This window comes from Theropithecus gelada, chromosome 14 (assembly GCF_003255815.1).
Source record: "Theropithecus gelada isolate Dixy chromosome 14, Tgel_1.0, whole genome shotgun sequence".
Lineage (NCBI taxonomy): Eukaryota > Metazoa > Chordata > Mammalia > Primates > Cercopithecidae > Theropithecus > Theropithecus gelada.
The window spans coordinates 46,993,906-47,018,653 of record NC_037682.1 but is presented as its reverse complement, the minus strand read 5'-3'; the positions used below and the strand labels follow the sequence as shown (position 1 = coordinate 47,018,653).

Genomic DNA, 24,748 nt, shown 5'->3' with positions numbered 1-24,748 from the left:
GAACAAGGACAAAGCTGGGCCTGGTAGCAGACTGAGGCAGAAGGATCACTTTGAGACCAGCCTGGGCAGCATAGTGAAATCTTGTCTCTTAAAAAAAAAAAAAAAAAGGAAGAGTGAATGAAGATATTTTCAGAAATAGACTGAGACAATTACTGTGAGACCCTCCCTAAAGGAAACACAAAAGTATATATCTCAGGCAAAAGAAAAGTGATCTCACATACAAGATCTGTGATGCAAGACAAAATGAAGGGCAGAGAAAATGGTAAATATGAAGGCAAATCTAAATAAACATCAATTGTATAAAACTGTAGTCTTGGGGATTAAAAAAATTTTTAATATAGCATATAAATCTACAGGTGAGGGGGTATAGTGATGAATGAAGTAGTGTTCTAAGTTTCCTTTGTCATTAGGGAAGCAGGAAGTGTGGTGATTAACTGAACTTTGATAAGTTAAAAATGTATGTTGTAATTTTTTTTCAAATTTTTATTATGTTATGTTATGTTATGTTTTGTTATGTTATTGAGACAAAGTCGCACACTGTCACCCAGGCTGTAGTGCAGTGGTGTGATCTCAGCTCACTGCACCCTCCGCCTCCCAGGTCCAAGTGATTCTCCTGCCTTAGCCTCTCAAGTAGCTGGAATTACAGGTGCCCACCACTGAGCCTGGCTAATTTTTTGTAGTTTTAGTAGAGATGGGGTTTCACCATGTTGGCCAGGCTGGTCTCTAACTCCTGACCTCAGTTGATCTGCCCACCTCAGCCTCCCAAAGTGCTGGGCTTATAGGAGTGAGCCACCATGCCCGGCCTCAAATTTTTAAATAATTTTTAAAGAGGTGAGGTCTAGGTTGGATGCGGTGGCTCATGCCTGTAATCCTTTGGAAGGCTAGGCAGGGAGATCACTTGAGGTCAGGAGTTTGAGACCAGCCTGGCCAACCTGGTGAAATCCCATCTCTACTAAAAATACAAAAATTAGCCAGGCGTGGTGATGCATGCCTATAATCCCAGCTACTCAGGAACCTGAGGCAGGAGAATCACTTTAACCTAGGAGATGGAGGTTGCAGTGAGCTGAGATCATGCTGTTACACTCCAGCCTGGGTGACAAGAGTGAAATTCCATCTCGAAACAAACAAAAAACACAAAGAGACGGGATCTTTCTGTGTTGCGCAGGCTGGTCTCAAACTCCTGGGCCCAACGATCCTCCTGCCTCACTCAGCTGGGATTATAGATGACATGGTCTAACTTCCGTGACAACTAACAAAAGAAAAGAAACTTTTAAATTCGTAAAGGGGTCTGGGCATAGTGGCTCATGCCTGTAATCTCAGCACTTTGGGAGGCCAACACAGGTGAATCATTTGAGGTCAAGAGTTCAAGACCAGTCTGACCAACATGGTGAAACCCCGTCTGTACTAAAACTACAAAAATTAGCTGCATGTGGTGATGCATGCCCGTAATCCCAGCTACTCAGGAGGCTGAGGCAGGAGAATTACTTGAACCCAGGAGGTAGAGGTTGCATTGAGCCAAGATTGCTGACGCTACACTCCAGCCTGAGCTATGGAGTGAGACTCTGATCCAAAAAAACAAAAAAATTAGTAAAGAGGAAGAAGTAATATTAGATAAACATACCGAATGAATTAAAAAGAAGATAGAAAATAAATGTAAGAGGAGGACAGCATATAAAACTAAAAGTTTAGCAAGGATGACAGACAAAGTTAGTAATCAGAAATTGAGGCCAGGCGCGGTGGCCCACGCCTGTAATCCCAGCATTCTGGGAGGCTGAGGTGGTGGATCACTTAAGGCCAGGAGTTCGAGACCAGCCTGGACAACATGGCGAGACCCCGTCTCTACTAAAAATACAAAAATTAGCCGGGTGTAGTGGTGCACACCTGTAATCCCAGCTACTTGGTAGGCTGAGGTAGGAGAACCGCTTGAACTCGGGAGGTGGAAGTTGCAGTGAGCCGAGACTGGCAGTGCACTCCAGCCTGGGCGACAGAGCGAGACTCCATCTCAAAAAAAAAAAAAAAAAAGAAAATCCATTGTATTTCTGTATGTCAAAACCAGGCAAAAGAAATGTAAAGCTATTATTTACAATATCATCAAAATAGGAAATACCTGGGATAAGAGCTTTTGTGCAGAAAACATACCACCTCATTAGAAGATGTTAAATGTCAGGCTGGGACCCATGTGGTACCTGTAATCCTAGCACTTTGGGAATCCGAGGCGGAGGCGGGAGTATTGCTTTAGTGGAGGAGTTTAAGACCACTCTGGGAAACATGGTGAAACCCTGTCTTTACCAAAAATACAAAAATTAGCTGAGCATGGTGATGTATGCCTGAGTCCCAGCTACTCGAGACGCTGAGGTGGAAGGTTGGCTTGAGTCAGGTAGAAGTCACAGTGAACTGAGGTTGCACCATTGCACTCCAGCCTGAGTGACATGTCTCAAAAAAAAAAAAAAAAAAAATCAAAACCAAAAACAAACCAAAAAAAGCCTCAAAGAATATATTATCTAAATAAATGAGGGGAGGCTGGGTGCAGTAGCTCACGCCCGTAATCCCAGCACTTTGTGAGGCGGAGTCAAGCAGATCCCTTGAGGTCAAGAGTTCGAGACCTGCCTGGCCAACATGGTGAAACCCTGTCTCTGCTGAAAATACAAAAAATTAGCTGGGCATGGTGGCACACACCTGTAGTCCCAGCTACTCGACAGTAAAATAAATAAATGAAGGGATATTCCTTGTTCATAGAAGCCTCAATATTGTAAGCTATCCATTCTTCCCATATTGATTATATGCAATCCTAGTAAAAACCCTGCAGATTTCGTTATTATTGGACACTCCAAGCTGATTCAAGATTTATTATAAAGCACTTATGTGCAGAGACTTAATCAGGAGACCATATAAAAGATTGTTATGTAACACTGATAATTTTCTAGATAAAAGGAAATTTATGGACCTCTAAAATTGTTCTAATGGCAGTAGTTATCATTATGGAAAAAATAAACTGGTACCACACGCACACACCCTACCTGATACCACACACAAAAATCAAATCCAGGTTGGTTAAAGACTAAAATGTGAAAAGCAAAACTTCAAAGTTTCTCTTTAGAAGAAAACGTAGAATATTCTTATGACCTGAAGGTAGGGACTGATTTAAACACAAAGACACAAAAAGCATAATCAATAAAGAATACAAAGTTAAGAGTGTTCACAAAAATATAAAAAAGCGAAGAGACAAGCCATAAACTGAGAGAAGATATTTGCAGTGTTAACATCTAACAAAGGAATAGTGTTCAGAATAAAAATACTTGTATTAACATAATGTTTAAGAAAAATATGTACAGCTTAATAGAAAAATCAGAAAAGGCTTCAATAATTTACAAAAGAAGACACTCAAGTGGCTTATGAATACAGGGAAAAAAACTCAATAACCAAGCACAGGAAAGTAAAAACCATATCATTATGCCATTACCCACCCACTAGATTGGTAAAAGTGTGATACTGTTTATGAGGATGTAGAACAGTAAGTGCTGTCATACACAGCGTGTAGGAGTATAGTAAAACCAATTAAAGAAACAAGTTTGGCCGGGTGCGGCGGTTCACACCTGTAATCCCAGCACTTTGGGTGGCCAAGGTGGACGGATCACAAGGTCAGGAATTTGAGACCATCCTGACCAACCTAGTGAAACCCCGTCTGTACTAAAAATACAAAAATTAGCCAGGCGTGGTGGTGCGTGCCTGTAATCCCAGCTACTCAGGAGGCTGAGGCAGGAGAATTGCTTGAACCCAGGAGGTAGAGGTTGCAGTGAGCCTAGATCACAGCACTGCACTCCAGCCTGGGCAACAGCGAAACTCCATCTCAGACAAAAAAAAAAAAAAAGAAAAAAAAGAAAACCCGCAAGTTTGTCATTACCTGGTGAAGTTGAACATGAACATATCCCACAACCCGGAAATTACACTTTTAAGTATATTCCCAAGAAAACTTATGCACATGTGCACTAGGATACGTGCACAAGAATGTATTGTGGTTTACTTTGTAGTAGCCCCAAACTGTAAACAAGTCAATGAATCCCAGTACTAAGTTGTGTATATTATGCAGTGTAATATTGCACAGCAGTGAAAGTGAAGGAACTACAGGGACACACATTAACATGGATAAATATCAGATACATAATATTTAGTTAAGGGAATACATGCCTTATGATTCAAAAACAGGTAAAATTTACTATGTAATGCCGGGTGTGGTGGCTCATGCCTGTAATATAGCACTTTGGGAGGCCGAGGTGGGCGGATCACTTGAGGTCAGGAGTTCGCGACCAGGCTGGCCAACATGGCAAAACCCTGTCTCTACTAAAAATACAAAAATTAGCTGGTTGTGGTGGCACGTGCTTGTAATCCCAGCTACTCAGGAGACTGAGGCAGGAGAATCGCTTAAACCTGGGAGGCGGAAGTTTCAGTGAGCTGAGATCATGGCACTGTACCTGGGTGATAGAGTCGTCTCAAAACAAAACAAAACAATTAATATGTAATTTAAACATGCATAGGTAGTAAAACTTTTTAAAAAGTGATGTTGTGATTTTTTTGCCAGCCACAAGAATGATTGATAGATATAATCTATTAGAGGCATGCAAGGGCTTCCAAGGTGTTGACAATGTTTTATAAATTTGGGGATTTTTTTGTGTTTTTTTTTTTTTAACAGGGTCTTGCTGTGTTGCCCAGGCTGGAGTTCAGGGGTGTGATCATAGCTCACCACAACCTCAAACTCTTGAATTCCTGGGTTCAAGCAGTCCTCCCACCTCTGTCTCCGGAGGACAAATGTGAACTAGGTATTTACTGTGTGGTTTTGGCAGAGTTGTTTAATATTTTTAATTTTTTTCATTAAAAAATTACTATATTTTAGAGACTAGGTCTTGCCCTGTTACCCAGGCTGAAGTGCAGTGGCACGATCTCAGCTCACTGCAATCTCCGCCTCCCAGGTTCAAGTGATTCTTGTGCCTCAGCCTCCCCAGTACCTGGGATTACAGGTGTGAGCCACCGTGCTTGGCCTTTTGTGTGGTTTTAACAGAGTTGTTTAATGTTTTATAAATTGAATGTATATTTCTTATATGTTCTATATGAAATATTTCACAATAGAACATTTTGAAAATACATTTTGTGAGGTCGAATGGGGAAGAGCAATGATGGAACATTGTTGATTATCCACAATTTTTTTTTTTAATTTTTAGTTTAAGAGATGGCTGTTCATGGGCACAATCACAGTGCACTGCAGCCTCTAACTCCTGGGTTTAAGTGACCCTCTTGCTTTGGCTTCCTGTGTAGCTAGGACTACTATGCCCAGCTCCACAGATATTTTAAATTATCTCATATGTACAATGAGTCCAGGTGCCTGGAACATAGAAGGTGCTAAGATATTTATGGGCCAGGCATGATGGCTCACGCCTGTAATCCCAGCACTTTGGGAGCCTGAGGCACGTGGGTCACCTGAGGTCAGGAGTTCAAGACCAACCTGGCCAACATGGCAAAACACTGTTTCTACTAAAGGTACAAAAATTAGCTGGGCGTGGTGGCGGGTCCCTGTAATCCCAGATACTTAGGAGGCTGAGGCAGGAGAATCACTTGAACTGGGAAGGCGTAGGTTGCGGTGAGCCACGATCACGCCATTCCACTCCAGCCTGGGCAACAGAGCAAGACTCCGTCTCAAAAAAAAAAAAAAAAAAAGATATTTATATTTATGGAAAGAAGGGAGTAATGTGAAATCAGAACCTATTATTAATATTGTGCTTATGATTAAGTTAGAGGTTTAAATAAGACATAACCATGGGAAGATAACATATGCTCTTATAAGGACTTTTTGATAATTATAGGCAGTAAGTGCTATAAACAAATCTGTGAAGAAAGTGGTATTTATGAATATGATAAATAATGAATGATATGATGGCTTTATGTCTTATTTTTATGTCAGATTTTCCAGGTGCCCCGATCCTGTTAATGCCATCGTTTCCTTATCTGTTGTATATTTTTCTTTCAAAATATAACCACATGTCATTTTTGAATGATATGATAAATGCTTGGGGATATCTAGCAGAGGAATTGGTATTTGAAGAAGTACTTGACTAATAATAATATTAATTGCTAACATTTATTGAACATTTAATACACCCTGTTGAGTACTTAATGTATATTAACTCACTGAGTTATCTTCTTAAGAACCATATTTTTTAAAAGGCTACTAGCGGCCAGGTGTGGTAGCTCATGCCTGTAATCCCAGCACTTTGGGAGCTGAGGCGGGTAGATCATGAGGTCAGGAGTACAAGACCAGCCTGGCCAAGATGGTGAAACCCCGTCTCTACTAAAAATGCAAAAATTAGCCGGGTGTGGTGGTGGGCGCCCGTAATCCCAGCTACTTGGGAGGCTGAGGCAGGGAATTGCTTGAACTTCCACCTCAGGAAAACAAAAACAAAAACAAGCAAACAAAAAAACGCTATTAGCTTGACCTTGTAGATGAGGAAGTGAGAGTTAGAGGGGTTGGCAAAGTAATTGTCCATGGTTACACAGCTAGTAAGTGGCAAAGTCGGGGAATACAGGCAGTTAGACCTCAGAGCTTTTGCTCCAGACCACTGTAGTTTATGGTCTCTTTGTGGTTATATTTACAAAGAAAAATAAAGAACAGGTAAAGAAATGATGGCATTAACAGGACCAGGGCACCTGGAAAATCTGATATAAAAATAAGACATAAAGCTAGTAAGATTATTTGGAGCCAGATTTTTTTTTGTTTTGTTTTGTTTGTTTTTTTTGTTTTGTTTTTGAGATGGAGTCTTGCTCTGTCACTCAGGCTGGAGTGCAGTGGCACAATCTCGGCTCACTGCAACCTCCACCTCCCGGGTTCAAGTGATTTTCCTGCTTTAGCCTCCTGAGTAACTGGGCTTACCACACGTGCCATCACACCCGGCTAATTTTTGTATGTTTAGTAGAGACAGGGTTTTACCATGTTGGCTAGGCTGGTTTTGAATTCCTGACCTCAAGTGATCCACCCATCTCGGCCTCCCAAAGTGCTGGGATTACAGGTGTGAGCCACTGTGCCTGGCCAGAAATGCCATCTTTCTAAATTTGCCTTTCTAGTTAAAATCTTTACTTAACATATTTCATAAGTTATCTTCTCTTTTGGATTAGAAAGATACAAGAATCACCATAAATGAAGATGTAACGTTTTAAAAATTAAGTAGATTTCATTTTCTTTTCTTTTTTTCTTTTTTTTTTTGAGACAGAGTCTCACTCTGTCACACAGGGTGGAGTGCAGTGGCACAATCTGGGCTCACTGCAACCTCCACCTCCTGGGTTCAAGCCATTCTCCTGCCTCAGCTGCCCTCCCCACCCCCAGCCGAGTAGGTGGAATTACAGGTGCCCACCACCATGCTAAGCTATTTTTTTTTTCTTTGGAGACAGAGTCTCGCTCTGTGCAATCTTGCTCACTGTAACCTCTGCCTCCTGGGTTCAAGCAGTTCTCCTGCCTCAGCCTCCTGAATAGCTGGGATTATAGGTGCACGCCACCATGCCTGGCTAATTTTTGTATTTTTAGTAGAGACATGTTGGTTAGGCTGGTCTTGCACTCCTGACCTCAAGTGATCCGCCCACCTCAGCTTCCCAAAGTGATAGAATTAACAGTTGTGAGCCATCACGCCCAGCTATTAGATTTCATTTTCTAAAAGAACATGAAAAGTTGAGATGAGATAGATATAGAGGATATTTTAAGTAATTTTTTACATCCATATGGTAGATAACTTTCAGCTATATAGTGCTTTTTTAAAAAGTCCAGTATGAGGCCACATGTGGTGGCTCATGCCTATAATCACAGCACTTTGGGAGGCCGAGGTAGGTGGATCAGTTGAGGTCAGGAGTTCGAGACAAGCCTGGCCAACATGGTGAAACCCCATCTCTCCCCAAAAATACAAAATTTAGCTGTGTGTGATGGTGTGTGCCTGTAGTGCCAATTACTCAGGAGGCTGATGTGGGAGAATCGAACCTGAGAGGCAGACGTTGCAGTGAGCTGAGATGGCACCACTGCACTCCAGTCTGGGCAACAGAGTGAGATCCTATCTCAGAAAAAAAAAAAAAAAAAGTCCAGTATGAGTTAGTAAGTGCTACATAGTAGTGACATTGTATTCAACAGGTGAAACAACTGGTCATTTAGTACATAGTTTATTTTCTTGTGTGGGTCAAGAACTTGTGATTGAAACCCAGTCCCTTACAATATTAGAAGTAAATACATTCTCACTCTTAGACTCCTGAAACAGACACATAAATTCTCAGAGTTCTAAGTCTTCATTCATTTTGGTCTTTCTTTTTTTTTTTTTTTTTTTTTTTTTTGAGACGGAGTCTTGCCAGGCTGGAGTGCAGTGGTGTGATCTTGGCTGACTGCAACCTCCGCCTCCCAGGTTCAAGCGATTCTCCTGCCTCAGCCTCCCAAGTAGCTGGGACTATAGGCATGTGCTGCCATGCCCAGCTAATTTTTGTATTTTTAGTAGAGACAGGATTTTACCATGTTGGCCAAGATGGTCTTGATCTCTTAACCTCGTAACCTGCCCGCTTTGGCCTCTCAAAATTCTGGATTACAGGCGTGAGCCACCACGCCCGGCCTCATTTTGGTGTTTCTAAGAAGGCAGAGAGCTGACTTTCATTGCCTTGGGCCTTCATAACACATGGGAATCTGGGCAAAAGGGGGTGTTAGTTTCTATTGTTATAAAAATTTTTGAGGTAGCTATGTGAAAGTTGGCAAGTCATAGTGACAAGGCTTCCTTCAGATTATACAGGTTAGAAAAGTCCATTCATCTCTAAAATGCCAGACATAAAGGTACATGGATACTTTAATATAGTACAAAGAATATACAATAGAGTTTTAAGGAGTTAAGGCACAGTGGTTATGGTAATCTTGATCCAAATATAGTATTTTGTTTCCTTTTTAGATTACAGTGTATCTGCAAACTCCAGAATAGTTATTGTCACAGCAGGTGCAAGGCAGCAGGAGGGAGAAACTCGCCTTGACCTGGTCCAACGTAATGTGACTATCATGAAATCAATAATTCCTGCCATAGTCCACTATAGTCCTGATTGTAAAATTCTTGTTGTTTCAAATCCAGGTGAGTCTTCTCTCCTACCTTCTATTGCATAAGGATGATCTTTCCATACCATTCCCTTAAAATAATCAACTTCATTGAGGTAACATTTATGTACAATAAATTGCACTCATTTAAAGTATATAATGCAATGAGTTTTGATAAAAGTAATCACTCATGAAACTACCACCATGATCAGGATACAAAACATTTCAGTTACCTCTGAAAGTTTTCTTGTGCCTCTTTGCAGTTCATCTCTCATTCTGCCCTGGCCCCAATTTCTGGAATTTTATATGAATGGAATCATGCTGAATGTAATTTTTTCTACCTGACTTCTTTAACCCAGCATAATTATTTTGGGATTCATCCATATTATTGAGTGTATCATATTCCTTTTTTAGTGCCAAAGTATTCTTTTGTTTATACATTTTTCTTTTTTTCTTTTTTTTTTTTTTTTTTTGAGATGGAGTCTCACTCTGTCCCCCAGGTAGGAGTGCAGTGGTGTAATCTTGGCTCAGTGTAACCTCTGCCTCCCAGGCTCAATTGATCCTCCCACCTCAGGCTCTGCAGTAGCTGGGACCACAGGCATGTCCCACCACACCCAGCTAATTTTTGTATTTTTGGTAGAAGTGGGGTTTCACCATTTTGTCCAGGCTGGTCTGGAACTCCTAAGCTCAGGCAGTCTACTCGCCTTGGCCTCCCAAAGTGCTGGGATTACAGATGTGAGCCACTGCACCCAGCCATTATTTATACATTTAAATTGCTATTTTATTCATGTGTTTTTTGTTTATTCATCTGTTGAAACATATTGAGGTTATTTCCAGTTTTGGACTATTATGAATGAAACTAATATCATAATTTGTGTGTAAGTATTTGTGTGGTCATATGTCTTTATTTCTCTTGGGTAAATACCTGGGAGTAACATAGGTAGGTTATATGGTAGGTACATGTTTAGCTCTATCAGATATTACCAAACCGGTTGGGCATTGTGGCTCATGCCTGTAATCCTAGCACTTTAGGAGGCTGAAGCAGAAGGATGGCTTGAACCTAGGAGTTTGAGACCAGTGTGGGCAACATGTACAACCTTGTCTGTACATAAAATAAAGTAAAAAAGCTGGGTATGAAGATTGTGTAAGCCTGAGAGGTCTAGGCTGCAGTGAGCTGTGGTTGTGCCACTGCACTCCAGCCTGAGTGGCAGAGTGAGACCTTGTCTCAAACAAACAAACAAACAAACACAAACAGAAACAAACAACCAAAAAAGAAAAAAAAAAAAGTTTTAAATTTTAGCCAATCCAGGCCAGGCATGGTGGCTCACACCTGTAATACCAGCAACACTTTGGGAGCCTAAGGCAGGTGGATTACCTGAGGTCAGGAGTTCAAGACTAGCCTGGCCAACATAGTGAAACCCCATCTCTACTAAAAATACAAAAATTAGCCGGGCATGGTGGCAGCCGCCTTTAATCTCAGCTACTTGGGAAGCTGAGGCAGGAGAATCACTGGAACCCTGGAGGTGGAGGTTGCAGTGAGCCGAGATCACGCCAGTGCACTCCAGCCTGGGTGACGAGAGCCAGACTCTGTCTCTAAATAAATAAATAAATGAATAAGGCAGGTGCGGTGGCTTACGCCTATAATCCCAGCACTTTGGGAGGCTGAGGTGGTGGACCGCTTGAGGTCGGGAGTTTGAGACCAGCCTGACCAACATATAGAAACCCCATCTCTATTAAAAATACAAAATTAGCCAGGTGTGTGGTGGTGCATGCCTGTAATTCCAGCCACTCAAGAGGCTGAGGCAGGAAAATCACTTGAACCTGGGAGGTGGAAGTTGTGGTGAGTCGAGATGGTACCATTGCACTCCGGCCTGGGCAACAAGAGTGAAACTCTGTCTCAAAAAATAAAAATAAAAATAAATAAATAAAATAAAATAAAATAAATTTTAGCCAATCCAGTATCATTGTGTGTGTTTGTGTGTGTGTGTGTGTGTTTGTTTTGTTTTGTTTTGTTTTTTGTTTTTGAGATGGAGTCTTTCTGTGTCTCCCAGGCTGGAGTGCAGTGGCATGACCTTGGCTCACCGCAACCTCCCTGTTGCAGGTTCAAGTGATTGTCCTGTTCAGCCTCCCATTTCGCTGGGATTTCAGGTGCACACCACCACGCCTGGCTAGTTTTTGTATTTGTAGTTTTAGTAAAGACGAGGTTACACCATGTTGGCCAGGCTGGTCTCAAACTCCTGACCTCAGGTGATCTGCCTGTCTTAATCTCCCAAAGTGCTGGGATTACAGGCATGAGCCACTGCGCCCAGCTAGGGTTTTCAAGGTAAATGATCATATCGTCAGCAAACAGGGATAGTTTGACTTCCACTTTACCAGTTTGGATGTCCTTTATTTCTTTCTCTTGTCTGATTGCTCTGGCTAGGACTTCCAGTAGTATGTTGAAGAAGAGTGGTGAGAGTGGGTATCCTTGTCTTGTTCTTGTTCTCAGAGGGAATGTTTTCAACTTTTCCCCCATTCAGTATTATATTGGCTGTGGGTTTGCTATATATGGCTTTTTTTTTTGAGACGGAGTCTGGTGCGATCTCGGCTCACTGCAACCTCTACCTCCCGGGTTCAAGCAATTCTCCTGTCTCAGCCTCCCAAGTAGCTGGACCACAAGTGCACATTACCACACTCAGCTATTTTTTGTATTTTTAGTAGAGACAGAGTTTCACCATATTGGCCTGGCTGGTCTTGAACTCCTGACCTCAGGTGATCCACCCGCCTCGGCCTCCCAAAGTGCTGGAATTACAGGTGCGAGCCACCATGCCCGGCCCATAGATGGCTTTTATTCCATTAAGGTATGTCCCTTGTATGCTGATTTTGCTGAGGGTTTTAATCATGAAGGGATGCCGGATTTTGCTGAATGGTTTTTCTGCATCTATTGAGATGATCATGTGATTTTTGTTTTTAATTCTGCTTATGTAGTATATCACATTTATTGACTTGTGTATGTTGAACCATCCCTGCATCCCTGGTAGGAAACCCACTTGATCATGGTGGATTATCTTTTTGACATGTTGTTGGATTCGGTTAGCTAGTATTTTGTTAAGGATTTTAACATCTATGTTCATGAAGGATATCGGTCTGTAGTTTTCTTTTTTGATTGTGTCCCTCCCTGGTTTTGGTATTAGGGTGATACTGGTGATAGAATGAATTAGGGAAGGTTCCTTCTTTCTCTGTCTTGTGGAATAGTGTCAAAAGGATTGGTACCAATTCTTCTTTGAGTGTCTGGTAGAATTCTGCTGTGAATCTGTCTGGTCCTGGACTTCTTTTTGTTGGTAATTTTTAATTACCATTTCATTCTCGCTGCTTGTTATTGGTCTATTCAGGGTATCTAATTATTCCTGATTTAAGCCAGGAAGGTTGTATATTTCCAGGAATTTATCCATCTCTTCTAGGTTTTCTAGTTTATGTGCGCAAAGGTGTACATAGTAGCCTTGAATGATCAGTGGTGTCAGCTGTAATATCTCCTGTTTCATTTCTTTTTTTTTTTTTTTTTTTTTTGAGACGGAGTCTGGCTCTGTAGCCCAGACTAGAGTGCAGTGGCCGGATCTCAGCTCACTGCAAGCTCCGCCTCCCGGGTTCACGCCATTCTCCAGCCTCAGCCTCCCGAGTAGCTGGGACTACAGGCGCCCGCCACCTCGCCCGGCTAGTTTTTTTTTGTATTTCTTAGTAGAGACGGGGTTTCACCGTGTTAGCCAGGATGGTCTCGATCTCCTGACCTCGTGATCCACCCGTCTCGGCCTCCCAAAGTGCTGGGATTACAGGCTTGAGCCACCGCGCCCGGCCCTCCTGTTTCATTTCTTAATGAGGTTATTTGGATTTGCTCTTCTTTTTTTTTTGAAACGGAGTTTTGCTCTTTCACCCAGGCTGGAGTGTAAGGGCGCAATTTCGGCTCAGTGCAACCTGTGCCTCCCAGGTTCAAGTGATTCTCCCACCTCAGCCTCCCGAGTAGCTGGGATTACAGGTGTCTGCCACCATGCCCAGCTAATTTTTTTATTTTCAGTAGAGATGAGATTTCATCACGTTGGCCAAGCTCGTCTGTAACTCCTGACCTCAGGTGATCCACCCGTCTTGTCTCCCAAAGTGCTGGGATTACAGGTGTGAGCCACTGCACCCGGCCTGCTCTCTTCTTTTCTTGGTTAATCTTGCTAATAGTCTATCAATTTTATTTATCTTTTCGAAGAACCAACTTTTTGTTTCATTTATCTTTTGTATTTTTTTGTTTCAATTTCATTTAGTTCTGCTCTGATCTTGGTTATTTCCTTTCTTCTGCTGGGTTTGGGTTTGGTTTGTTCTTGTTTCTCTAGTTCCTTGAGGTGTGACCTTAGATTGTCTGTTTATGGTCTTTCAGACTTTTTGATGTAGGCACTTAGGGCTATACACTTTCCTCTTAGCATCACCTTAGCTGTATCCCAGTGGTTTTGATAGGTATCATTACTGTCATTCAGTTAGAAGAATTTTTAATTTCTTTTTTTTTTTTTTTTTTTTTTGAGACGGAGTCTCACTCTGTAGCCCAGGCTGGAGTGCAGTGGCCGGATCTCAGCTCACTGCAAGCTCCGCCTCCCGGGTTCATGCCATTCTCCGGCCTCAGCCTCCCGAGTAGCTGGGACTACAGGCGCCCGCCATCTCGCCCGGCTATTTTTTGTATTTCTTAGTAGAGACGGGGTTTCACTGTGTTTGCCAGGATGGTCTCGATCTCCTGACCTCGTGATCCGCCCATCTCGGCCTCCCAAAGTGCTGGGATTAGAGGCTTGAGCCACCGCGCCCGGCCGAATTTTTAATTTCTATCTTGATTTCATTTTTGACCCAATGCTTATCCAGTAGCAGGTTATTTAATTTCCATGTATTTGCGTAGTTTGGAAGGTTCCTTTTGGAGTTGATTTCCAGTTTTATTCCACTGTGGTCTGAGAGTGCTTGATATAATTTCAATTTTCTTAAATTTATTGAGGCTCGTTTTATGGCCTATCATATGGTCTATCTTGGAGAAAGTTCCATGTGCTGTTGAATAGAATGTGTATTCTGTGGTTGTTGGATGAAATGTGCTGTATATATCTGTTAAATACATTTGTTCCAGGGTATAGTTTAAATCCACTGTTTCTTTGTTGACTTTCTGTCTTGATGACCTGTCTATTGCTGTCAGAGGAGTATTGAAGTCCCCTACTATTATTGTGTTGCTGTCTATCTTGTTTCTTAGGTTTATTAGTAAATGTTTTATAAATTTGGGAGCTCCAGTGTTAGGTGCATATATGTTTAGGACTGTGACATTTTCCTGTTGGAAGAGCCCTTGACTATTATATAATGTCCCTCTTTGTCTCTTTTAACCACTGTTGTTTTAAAGTTTGTTTTGTCTAATACAAGAATCGCTACCCCACCTCGCTTTTGGTGTCCATTTGCATGAAATGCCTTTTTCCACCCCTTTAAGTTTATGTGAGTCCTTGTATGTTAGGTGAGTCTCCTGAAGACAGGAGATGGTTGGTTAGTTCTTATCCATTCTGCAGTTCTGTATCTTTTAAGTGGAGTATTTAGGCCATTTACATTCAGTGTTAGTATTGAAATGCGAGATACCATTGTATTCATCGTGCTTTTCATTGCCTGTGTACTTTGGGTTTTTGTTTGTTTGTTTTTGCATTTTAACTTGTGTTTTTGTTTTATAGGTCCTGTGTGATTTATGCTTTAAGGAAGTTCTGGGCCGGGCTCAGTGGCTTATGCCTGTAATCCCAGCATTTTGGGAGGCCATGGTGGGCGGATCACCTGAGGTCAGGAGTTCAAGACCAGCCTGCCCAACATAGTGAAACCCTGTCTCTACTAAAAACGCAAAAATTAGCTGGGCTTGGTGGTGGGCACCTGTAGTCCCAGCTACTCGGTAGGCTGAGGCAGGAGAATTGTTTGAACCTGGGAGGCAGAGGTTGCCACAAGCTGAGATCATGCCACTGCACTCCAGCCTGGGCGACAGAGTGAGACTCATCTCAAAAAAAGGAAAGAAATAAATTTAAAAAAAAAAAGAGGTTCTGTTTTGATGTGTTTCCAGGATTTGTTTCAAGATTTAGAGCTCCATTTAGCAGTTCTTATAGTGGTGGCTTGGTAGTGGCAAATTCTCTCAGCATTTGTTTGTCTGAAAATGACTGTATCTTTCCTTCATATATGATTCTTAGTTTCACTGGATACAAAATTCTTGGCTGATAATTGTTTTGTTTGAGGAGGCTGAAGATAGGGCCCCAATCCCTTCTAGGTTGTAGGGTTTCTGCTGAGAAATCTGCTGTTAATTTGATAGGTTTTCCTTTATAGGTTACCTGGTACTTTTCTGTCTCACAGCTCTTAAGATTCTTTCCTTTGTCTTAACTTTGGGTAACCTAATGACAGTGTGCTAAGCAAAGATCTTTTTGTGATGAATTTCCCAGGTGTTCTTTGTGCTTCTTGTATTTGCATGTCTAGGTCTCTAGCGAGGCCAGGGAGGTTTTCCTTGATTATCTCCCCAAATACCAAATATGTTTTCTAAGCTTTTAGAATTGTCTTCTTCCTCAGGAACACTGATTATTCTTAGGTTTGGTTGTTTATCGTAATCCCAGACGTCTTGGAGGCTTTGTTCATACCTTCTTATTCTTTTTCTTTGTCTTTGTTGGATTGGGTTAATTTGAAGACCTTATATTCGAGCTCTGAATTTCTTTCTTCTACTTGTTCAATTCTATTGCTGAGACGTTCCAGAGCATTTCACAAATCTAAAAGTGTGTCCAAAGTTTCCTGAATTTTTGATTGTTTTTTCTTTAAGCTACTTATTTAGGTGACTATTTCTCCCTTCACTTCTTGTATCATTTTTTGGATTTCCTTGCATTGGGCTTCACCTTTCTCTGGTCCCTCCCTGATGAGCTTAATAGCTAACCTCCTGAATTATTTTTCAGGTAAACCAGGGATTTCTTCTTGGTTTGGATCCATTTCTGTTGAACTAGTGTGATTTTTGGGGGGGTGTTGACGAATCTTATTTTGTTACATTACCAAGGTTGCTTTTCTCGTTCCTTCTTAGCCTCACAAGTAGCTGGGAATGTGAGTGTGTGCCACCATGTCTGGCTAATTTTTGTATTTTTTGGTAGAGACTGTTTCACCATGTTGGCCAGGCTGGTTTCAAAGTCTTGGCCTCAGGTGATCCACCCACCTAAGCCTCCTAAAGTGCCGGGGTTACAGGCATGAGCCCCCACATCTGGCCGGTGATTTGCTTCACTTTGTAGTATATCTGTATTTGACTCTAAAACAATTCATCTATCTGTTCAGGAAAAAAATTTGTTTTAAGTTACACTGAATCTTTTTCTAACATGAAATTTTTCTTCTTAGTGGATATTTTGACATATATAGTCTGGAAGATAAGTGGCTTGCCTATAACTCGTGTAATTGGAAGTGGTTGCAATTTAGACTCTGCCCGTTTCCGTTACTTAATTGGAGAAAAGTTGGGTGTCCACTCCACAAGCTGCCATGGTTGGATTATTGGAGAACATGGTGATTCTAGCGGTAAGTATAAATCTATTATTATTATGTGACTACCCTTCTTATCTCTAATAATGCTTATTTCCTTTAAAGTTTTTTTTCCTGATATTAATATAGTTGTATAAGTTTCATTTTGTTGGTACTTTCCTGGTGTAACTTTTACTGTTCCTTTACTTTCAATCTTTTGCATCATTGATTTAGCTATCTTTCATAAAATAGTCCACAAAACATATAGCTGTTTTAAAGTCAATATGAGTGTTTCTCTTATCTGTAATACATTTTTATTTATTGTGTTTTTTTAAAACAGCTTTATTAAGACATAATTCATGATATGGTTTGGATCTGTGTCCCTGCCCAAATCTCATGTTGAATTGTAATCTCCAGTGTGGGAGCTGGGGCCTGGTGGGAGGTGGTTGGATCATGGAGGCAGGTTCTCATGGTTTAACACCATCCGACTTGGTACTGTTTTCACAATAGTGAGTTCTCGTGAGGTCTGGTTGTTTAAAAGTATGTGGCACCACCCCCCTCTCTCCCTCCTTCTCCTGCTGTAGCCATATAAGACACTCCTGCTTCCCCTTCACCTTCTTCCGTGATTGAAAGTTTCCTGAGACCTCCCAGGAAGCCAAGCAGATGCCAGCATTGTGCTTCCTGTACAGCTTGCAGAATTGTGAGCCAGTTAAATCTCTTTTCTTTGTAAGTTGCCCAGTCTTAGGTATTTCTTTATAGCAATGTGAGAATTGACTAATACAATTCACATACCATAAAATTCAACCAGCAAAATATAGAATTCTTGAGTTTCTGATGTATTCACAGGGTGAATCAGAAATATAACATCACCACAATCTAAATACAGAATATTTTCATCAGCCCAAAATGAAATCCACATTCTTTCCACTACCCTAGCCCCAGGCAACCACTAATCTACTTTCTCACTCTGTATATTTATTTATTCCAGAGTTTTCATGTAAATGAAATAATATGTGATTTTAACTCTTGAGGCCACACCAACCTCTCTTTTTAAACACTTAGTCTCTGCTACATGGTTAGAACTTTATACTTTTTACAGTGTTCCTTAATTGTGTCATGTATGTAAATCTTCTTTCCATCATGGCAATAAACCAATTCAGAATAAAGACCATTTGTTCAAACATTCGTTCATTTATTCAAAACATTTAAAGTGCTCTTTTCTTTGTAATCTAAGAGCTATAATGTAACAAATACTTTGATTTGATTTGGACAAATATTTCTTCAACCAGAGCCTTACTTTGACCCTGTTGGCTTGTGGTATTATCCTAACACAGTTATTTTTCCTGAAGGTCATTAAAACTAATTTTCTCTGGTATATTTTAATTTCTCATATTTAATATTCTATAACTTTATTTTTAGAAAACAGTATATTCTGATTAGTATTAATTTGAACATATTTAGTATTCTATTTAGCATGATTTTTCTGTTTCCTTTCTCTTTTTGTGCTTTCTATTGGATCTACTTTCTTTAATTTCCTCTAATACTTTGGATTATACACTTACCTTGTAAATGGTTATCTGTAAATTTTTAACATTAATACTTGATCTCAGATGATAAATTTATTGACTGTCCTTTGGGATATACAAAGATCTGGGGGTTTTTTTTGTTTTTTTTTTTTGAGACAGAGTTTTGCTCTTGTTGGGCAGGCTGGAGTGCAATGACGCGATCTCAGCTCACCGCAACCTTCGCCTCCTGGGTTCAAGCAATTCTCCTGCCTCAGCCTCCTGAGCAGCTGGGATTACAAGCATGTGCCACCACACCCAGCTAATTTTGTATTTTTAGTAGAGACAGGGTTTCACCATGTTGGTCAGGCTGTTCTCGAACTCCTGACCTCAGGTGATCCACCCGCCACAGCTTCCCAAAGTGTTGGGATTACAGGCATGAGCCACTGTGCCGGGTCCCGATAATACAAAGATCTTAGAATGCTTTTAGTTTGATCATCCTCTTTTTTATGATGTTGACTATCTTCTTTCTGTCATACATGTAATTATTAATTCCTTTTCTGTACCCATACTGTTCTTATATCCCTCAAACTAGTTATAATTATTGTTAATAGTTAATACTTGTTTCGATTCAAGTACAGGTTTGCCAGTTGTGTTGCTTATCTTTATTTTCTCCATCTAACTTCTTCACCTGGGTTCAATTTACTTCTTCCTGAACTCTATCCTATTGGTGGTGTTTATATGACTGTTTTAGTCTCACCTTATTCTGGAATGACAGGTTAGTTGGATGTGAGACTCCAGATTGACAGTTATTCCTCCCTGGCTCTTTTTTACTATTGAGAAGTATAGTATTAATTTGGTATTCTTTTCCCTCTAATTGTTTATATTTTATCAGTTCTTTTCTTTGTTTATACTGCATTTGGCATATTGCTTAAAAATATGTATGTTGCTTAAAAATGCCTCCTATACCACACAATTATAAATAAATTCTACTACATATTTTCTAACAACTTTATAATTTTATTTCTTACATTTCCCTCTTTTATGCATTTGAAACCTATTTTTATGTATGGTGTAAGGTGGTGTTTTAGGCCTTTTTTTGTTGCGGTAAAGAAATACCTGGCCAGGGCCAGGTGCGGTGGCTCACGCCTGTTATCCCAGCACTTTGGGAGGCTGAGGTGGGCGGATCACAAAGTCAGGAGATGGAGACCATCCTGGCTAACACGGTGAAACCCCATCTCTACTAAAAATACAAAAAGTTAGCCGGGCACGGTGGCGGGTGCCTGTAGTCCCAGCTACTCGGGAGGCTGAGGCTGGAGAATGGCGTGAGCCTGGGAGACGGAGCTTGCAGTGAGCCGAGATCGTGCCACTGCATTCTATCCTGGGCGACAGAGTGAGACTCTGTCTCAAAAAAAAAAAAAAAAAAAAAAAAGAAAAGAAAGAAAAAGAAATACCTGACAAGGAGTCGTGGCTCATGCCTGTAATCCCAGCACTTTTGGAGGCCAAGGCATGTGGATCACTTGAGGCCAGGAGGTTAAGACCAGCCTGGCCAACATAGCAAAACCCATCTCTACTAAAAATACAAAAAAACGCTGGGTGTGGTGACACACACCTGTAATCCCACCTGCTTGGGCGGCTGAAACAGAAGAATCCCTTGAATCTGGGAGGTGGAGGTTGCAGTGAGCCAAGATCAAACCACTACGCTGCAGCCTGGATGAAAAAGACAAAAAAAAAGAAATACCTGAGGCTGAGTAATTTGTAAAGAAAAGAGGTTTAATTTAGCTTGTGCTTCTGCAGGTTGTACAGGCATGACTCCAAGATATGCTCTTGATGAGGGCCTCAGGAAGCTTGCAATCATGGCAGAAAGCAAAGGAGGAGTAGATGTGTCATATGGTGAGGGCGGAAACAAGAGAGAGAGAGGAGGTGCCATACGCTTTTAAACAACCAGATCTCACATGAACTCAGAGTGAAAACTCACTCATCAACGGGGGATGATGCTAAGCTATTCATGAGGGATCAGCGCCCATGATCAGACACTTCCCACCTCCAATGCTAGGGGTTATATTTCAACATGACATTTGGAGGGGACAAACATCTGAACCATGTCAAGTGGCAAACCTAACTTAAAAAGATAACATGGAATTCAAACTCCTGATGCAATATTGGGAAGAAGAGTTTATTTTAACATCTGTATTTTTTAGTGCCCTTATGGAGTGGGGTGAATGTTGCTGGTGTTGCTCTGAAGACTCTGGACCCTAAATTAGGAACAGATTCAGATAAGGAACACTGGGAAAATATCCATAAACAAGTTATTCAAAGGTAATAGTTCCTGTTAAGTTTCTTAATGCCTTAATAATCAGTCTTAAGAATACGTATCACAGACAAAAATCAAATAGTTGATCTTTGCCTTTTGTGAGATAAATAACTCCAGTCTTCTGAAAATCACTAAATTCAGACTTATACATAGCTTTCTTTTTGGGGGCATTTGTCAAAAAGAAAAAGTACTTATTATTTCACAACTCATATATTTGAGAGTAATAAAAGCATAGTGATTATGACAATGGACTTTGGAGCCAGGTTGTCCAGGTTTGAAACCTTCATCATTTATTAGTGATATGATATTGGGAAATTACTTAAAATATCAGAAGTTGTTTACTCATCTTCAAAATGGGGATAATTATAGAACCTACTTTACAGGGCTACTATAGAGAGTAAATAAGTTAGTACTATTTTATGTAAAATGCTAGAACCATGCCAAGAACTTATTAAATGTTCATCATTTGACTAGATGAAACATTAAGCTAATGCAGATGGTCAGAAATCAATATGGTTTTCTTATAAGTGAAGCATCTGACTCCATATGTATTAGCCTTAACAGCACGCAGGATTATTCTTCATGCTTTAGTCAAGAGTCAAGTTACATATTAATAGAAGTTATAGAACTTAAAAATTGGCTGGGTGGGGGGTGGCTCACACCTGTAATTCCAGCACTTTGGGAGGCCAAGGCGGGTGGATCACCTGAGGTCAGGAGTTCGAGACCAGCCTGACCAACATGGTAAAACCCTGTATCTAAAAATACAAAAATTAGCTGGATGTGTTGATGGGTGCCTGTAATCCCAGGTACTTGGGAGGCTGAGGCAGGAGAATCGCTGGAACCCAGGAGGCAGAGGTTGCAGTGAGCCAAGACAGCGCCATTGCGCTCCAGCATGGGTGACAAGAGTGAAACTCCATCTCAAAAAAAAAGTTAAAAATCACTTTTGGATGTTCACAGCTTGGAATATTGAACTTAACAAAAACCACAAGTCTACTATATGTATACTTATGATAAAAACCCTACAAAAATGTGTAAGAGACTGGGCGTGGTGACTCACGCCTATAATCCCAACACTTTGGGAGGCCAACGTGGGCAGATCACCTGAGGTCAGGAGTTCGAGACCAGCCTGGCCAACATGGTGAAACCCGTCTCTACTAAAAAAATAAATAAATAACAAAAATTAGCCAGGTGTGGTGGTGTGTGCCTGTAATCCCAGCTACTTGGGAGGCTGAGCCATGAGAATTGCTTGAACCCAGGAGGCGGAGGTTGCAGTGAGCCAAGATTGTGCCACTGCACTCCAGCCTGGGCAACAAAGCAAGACTCTGTCTCAGAAAAAAATAAATAAATAAATAAAACAAAATAATAGGCTGGGTGTAGTGGCTCATGCCTGTAATCCCAGCATTTTGGGAGACCGAGGTGGGCCGATCATGAGGTCAGGAGATCAAGACCATCCTGGCCAATATGTTGAAACTCTGCCCCTACTAAAATGCAAAAAAAAAAAAAAAAAAAATTAGCCGGCTCTGGTGGTGCGCACCTGTAATCCCAGCTACTTAGGAGGCTGAGGCAGGAGAATCGCTTGAACCCGGAAGGCAGTGGTTACAGTGAGCTGAGATCTCACAACTGCACTCCAGGCTGGTGACAGAGCAAGACTCTGTCTCAAAGAAAACAAACAAACAAACAAGTAAAATAAAATAATAATAAAACAAAAATATGTAAGAATTAGGGCAGAGACTAAAAAGTCACATAATATAACAAAAAAGTGATCATGGGTGAGTTTTTATTCTCTTAAATGCCTTTTAGTTTTAAAAGTTTATATTATTTTATTTTTGGTTATAAAAAGTAACATGGCAATGTGTATGAGTACAGAGCTTCAGTTTGGGAAGATGAAAACATTTGAGAGAGGATAGTGGTAATGACTGCACAGCAGTGTTAATGTACTTAATGCCACTAAACTTTATACTTAAAAAATTGTTAAGATGATAAATTTTACCACAGTTAAAAAAGCAGTTAAGGCTGGGTGCAGTGGCTGACATCTGTAATCCCAACACTTTGGGAGGCTGAGGTAGGAGGATTGTTTGAGGCCAGGAGTTTCAGATCAGCTGGGGCAACAGAGTGAGATCATGTCTCCACAAAAAATTTTTAAAAATTAGCCAGGCATGGTAGTATGCCTGTAGTCCCAGCTACTGGGGTACCTGAGGCAGGAAGATCACTTGAGCTCAGGAGTTTTAGGCTCAATTCAAACTAGCAGAGGTATGATCATACCACTGCACGCTAGCCTGGACAGCAAAGATCCTATCTCTCTAAAAAAAAATTAAAATTAAAATTAAAAAAATTAAAAAATTAACTAGGTGTGGTGTTGCATACCTGTAGTCTTAGCTACCTGGGAGGTTGAGATGGGAGGATTACTTGAGCCCAGGAATGCCAGGTTGCAATGAACAATGATAGTCCACTGCATTTCAACCTGGGCAACAGAGTGAGACCTTGTCTCTTAAATAAAACAAAAACAAAAACCCAAACAACAACAATATTAAAAGTATATAGCCACTAATTGTTGTCTGAAATTCAGACTGTCCAACTCACAGGACATAATAGGTTTTCACCTAGCATTAAGTTTATCTAGCATGGTGAAAGGATACCAGGAAGAAAACACAGTATAGCATATCAGTATCTTCTTTAGAAGGTATTTCAGTGTGGCCGGGTGTGTTGGCTTATGCCTGTAATCCCAGCACTTTGGGAGGCTGAGGTGTGTAGATCACTTCATAAGGTCAGAAGTTTGAGACCAGCCTGGCGCAACATGGTGAAACCCTGTCTCTATTGAAAATACAAATTTTAGCTGGGCTTGGTGGCAGGCGCCTGTAATCCCAGCTATTCGGGAGGCTGAGGCATCACTTGAACCCGGGAGGTGGAGGTTGCTGTGGGCTGAGATCACACCGCTGCACTCCAGCCTGGGTGACAGAGGGAGACTCCGTCTAAAAACAAAACAAAACAAAACAACAGTATTACAATGCTTAGGTGTAGCTTCTAGGCCCTGTCACTGCATGGGGCACACTCAATTATAAAGGAGGAAGCTGACATGGGGGCAGACTTCCCCAAGACAGGAAAGTGGCTGCCTTTGTTCTCAATGTTTTTTGTTTGTTTGTTTGTTTGTTTTTAACTGCAAAAGAAGGAAATTCTCAACAGTTCTTATGTGCACTTCTTGTCACATAGCCCTCAGGGTCTGCATACTTGATCCCAGCCCTGCTAGTCCTGATACAACGCACAAATCAATGGTTTCATAAAATCCAGTGCTGACAACCTAGTTCTGTTATAGTTAATAGTCCACATTTTTCTTAACTAATTTTTATGTCTAGAAAACTATATTGCCTGGGCCGGGCGCGGTGGCTCAAGCCTGTAATCCCAGCATTTGGGAGGCCGAGACGAGCGGATCACGAGGTCAGGGGATCGAGACCATCCTGGCCTACACGGTGAAACCCCATCTCTACTAAAAAATACAAAAAACTAGCCGGGCGAGGAGGCGGGCGCCTGTAGTCCCAGCTACTCGGGAGGCTGAGGCAGGAGAATGGCGTCAACTCGGGAGGCGGAGCTTGCAGTGAGCTGAGATCCGGCCACTGTGCTCCAGCCTGGGTGACAGAGCGAGACTCCGTCTCAAAAAAAAAAAAAAAAAAAGAAAACTATGTTGCCTGAACTCAAACTCAAGGTTATCTTCCCAGTTACTTCTGGCTTTTTTGAAAGGGCTCATATCCCTTTACCCTTGGTACCTTTCCATGACCTCAGATTATTATCTTTGTATCATATATTCTTCAGAGTTCATTTGACAAACATTTCTTCGATATCTTATAAATAGAAAAAGACAAGTTAGTACATCTACAACCACTAGAATCTATAAGATACAGTAGTTAAACAGAATCTCTCACAATGTTTTGGTAATTCTTAACCAACTAGACTGTCTTTTCTCCCTCTCTGTCATTTACTATCACTTGTGTCTTATTAAAGGTATTGATACACACTTTTAATCACATGTTTTATCGCTCGCTCTTTTTTTTTTTTTTTTTTTTTTGAGACAGAGTCTTGCTCTGTTGCCCAGGCTGGAGTGCAGTGGTACACTTTTGGCTAACTGCAACCTCTGCCTCCTGGGTTCAAGCAATTCTCGTGCCTCAGCCTCCCGAGTAGCTGGGACTACAGGAGCGCACCACCACACCTGGCTAGTTTTTGTATTTTTAATAGAGACGGGGTTTCACCATGTTGGCCAGGCTGGTCTCAAACTCCTGACCTCAGGTGATCTACCCACCTTGGCCTTCCAAAGCCACCACGCTTGCCCTGTTTTTATATTTCTTTTTTTTTTTTTTTTTCTTTTTTTTTTTT

General features: G+C 41.1%; 1 protein-coding gene across 6 annotated transcripts in view; it reads left to right on the top strand.

Moving 5' to 3' along the window:
• The window catches only part of LDHC (lactate dehydrogenase C), a 49,994-nt gene that overhangs the window by 8,961 nt on the left and 16,285 nt on the right, over positions 1-24,748 (top strand). For 4 of the 6 annotated variants that reach the window (XM_025356715.1, XM_025356711.1, XM_025356710.1 and 1 more), the window contains 3 exons: positions 8,949-9,122; positions 16,454-16,627; positions 20,274-20,391. In XM_025356715.1, coding sequence (XP_025212500.1) covers positions 8,949-9,122; positions 16,454-16,627; positions 20,274-20,391 — 466 coding nt within the window. The remainder of the gene's footprint in view (positions 1-8,948; positions 9,123-16,453; positions 16,628-20,273; positions 20,392-24,748) is intronic. The other 2 variants (XM_025356713.1, XM_025356714.1) reach the window with 2 other exon arrangements.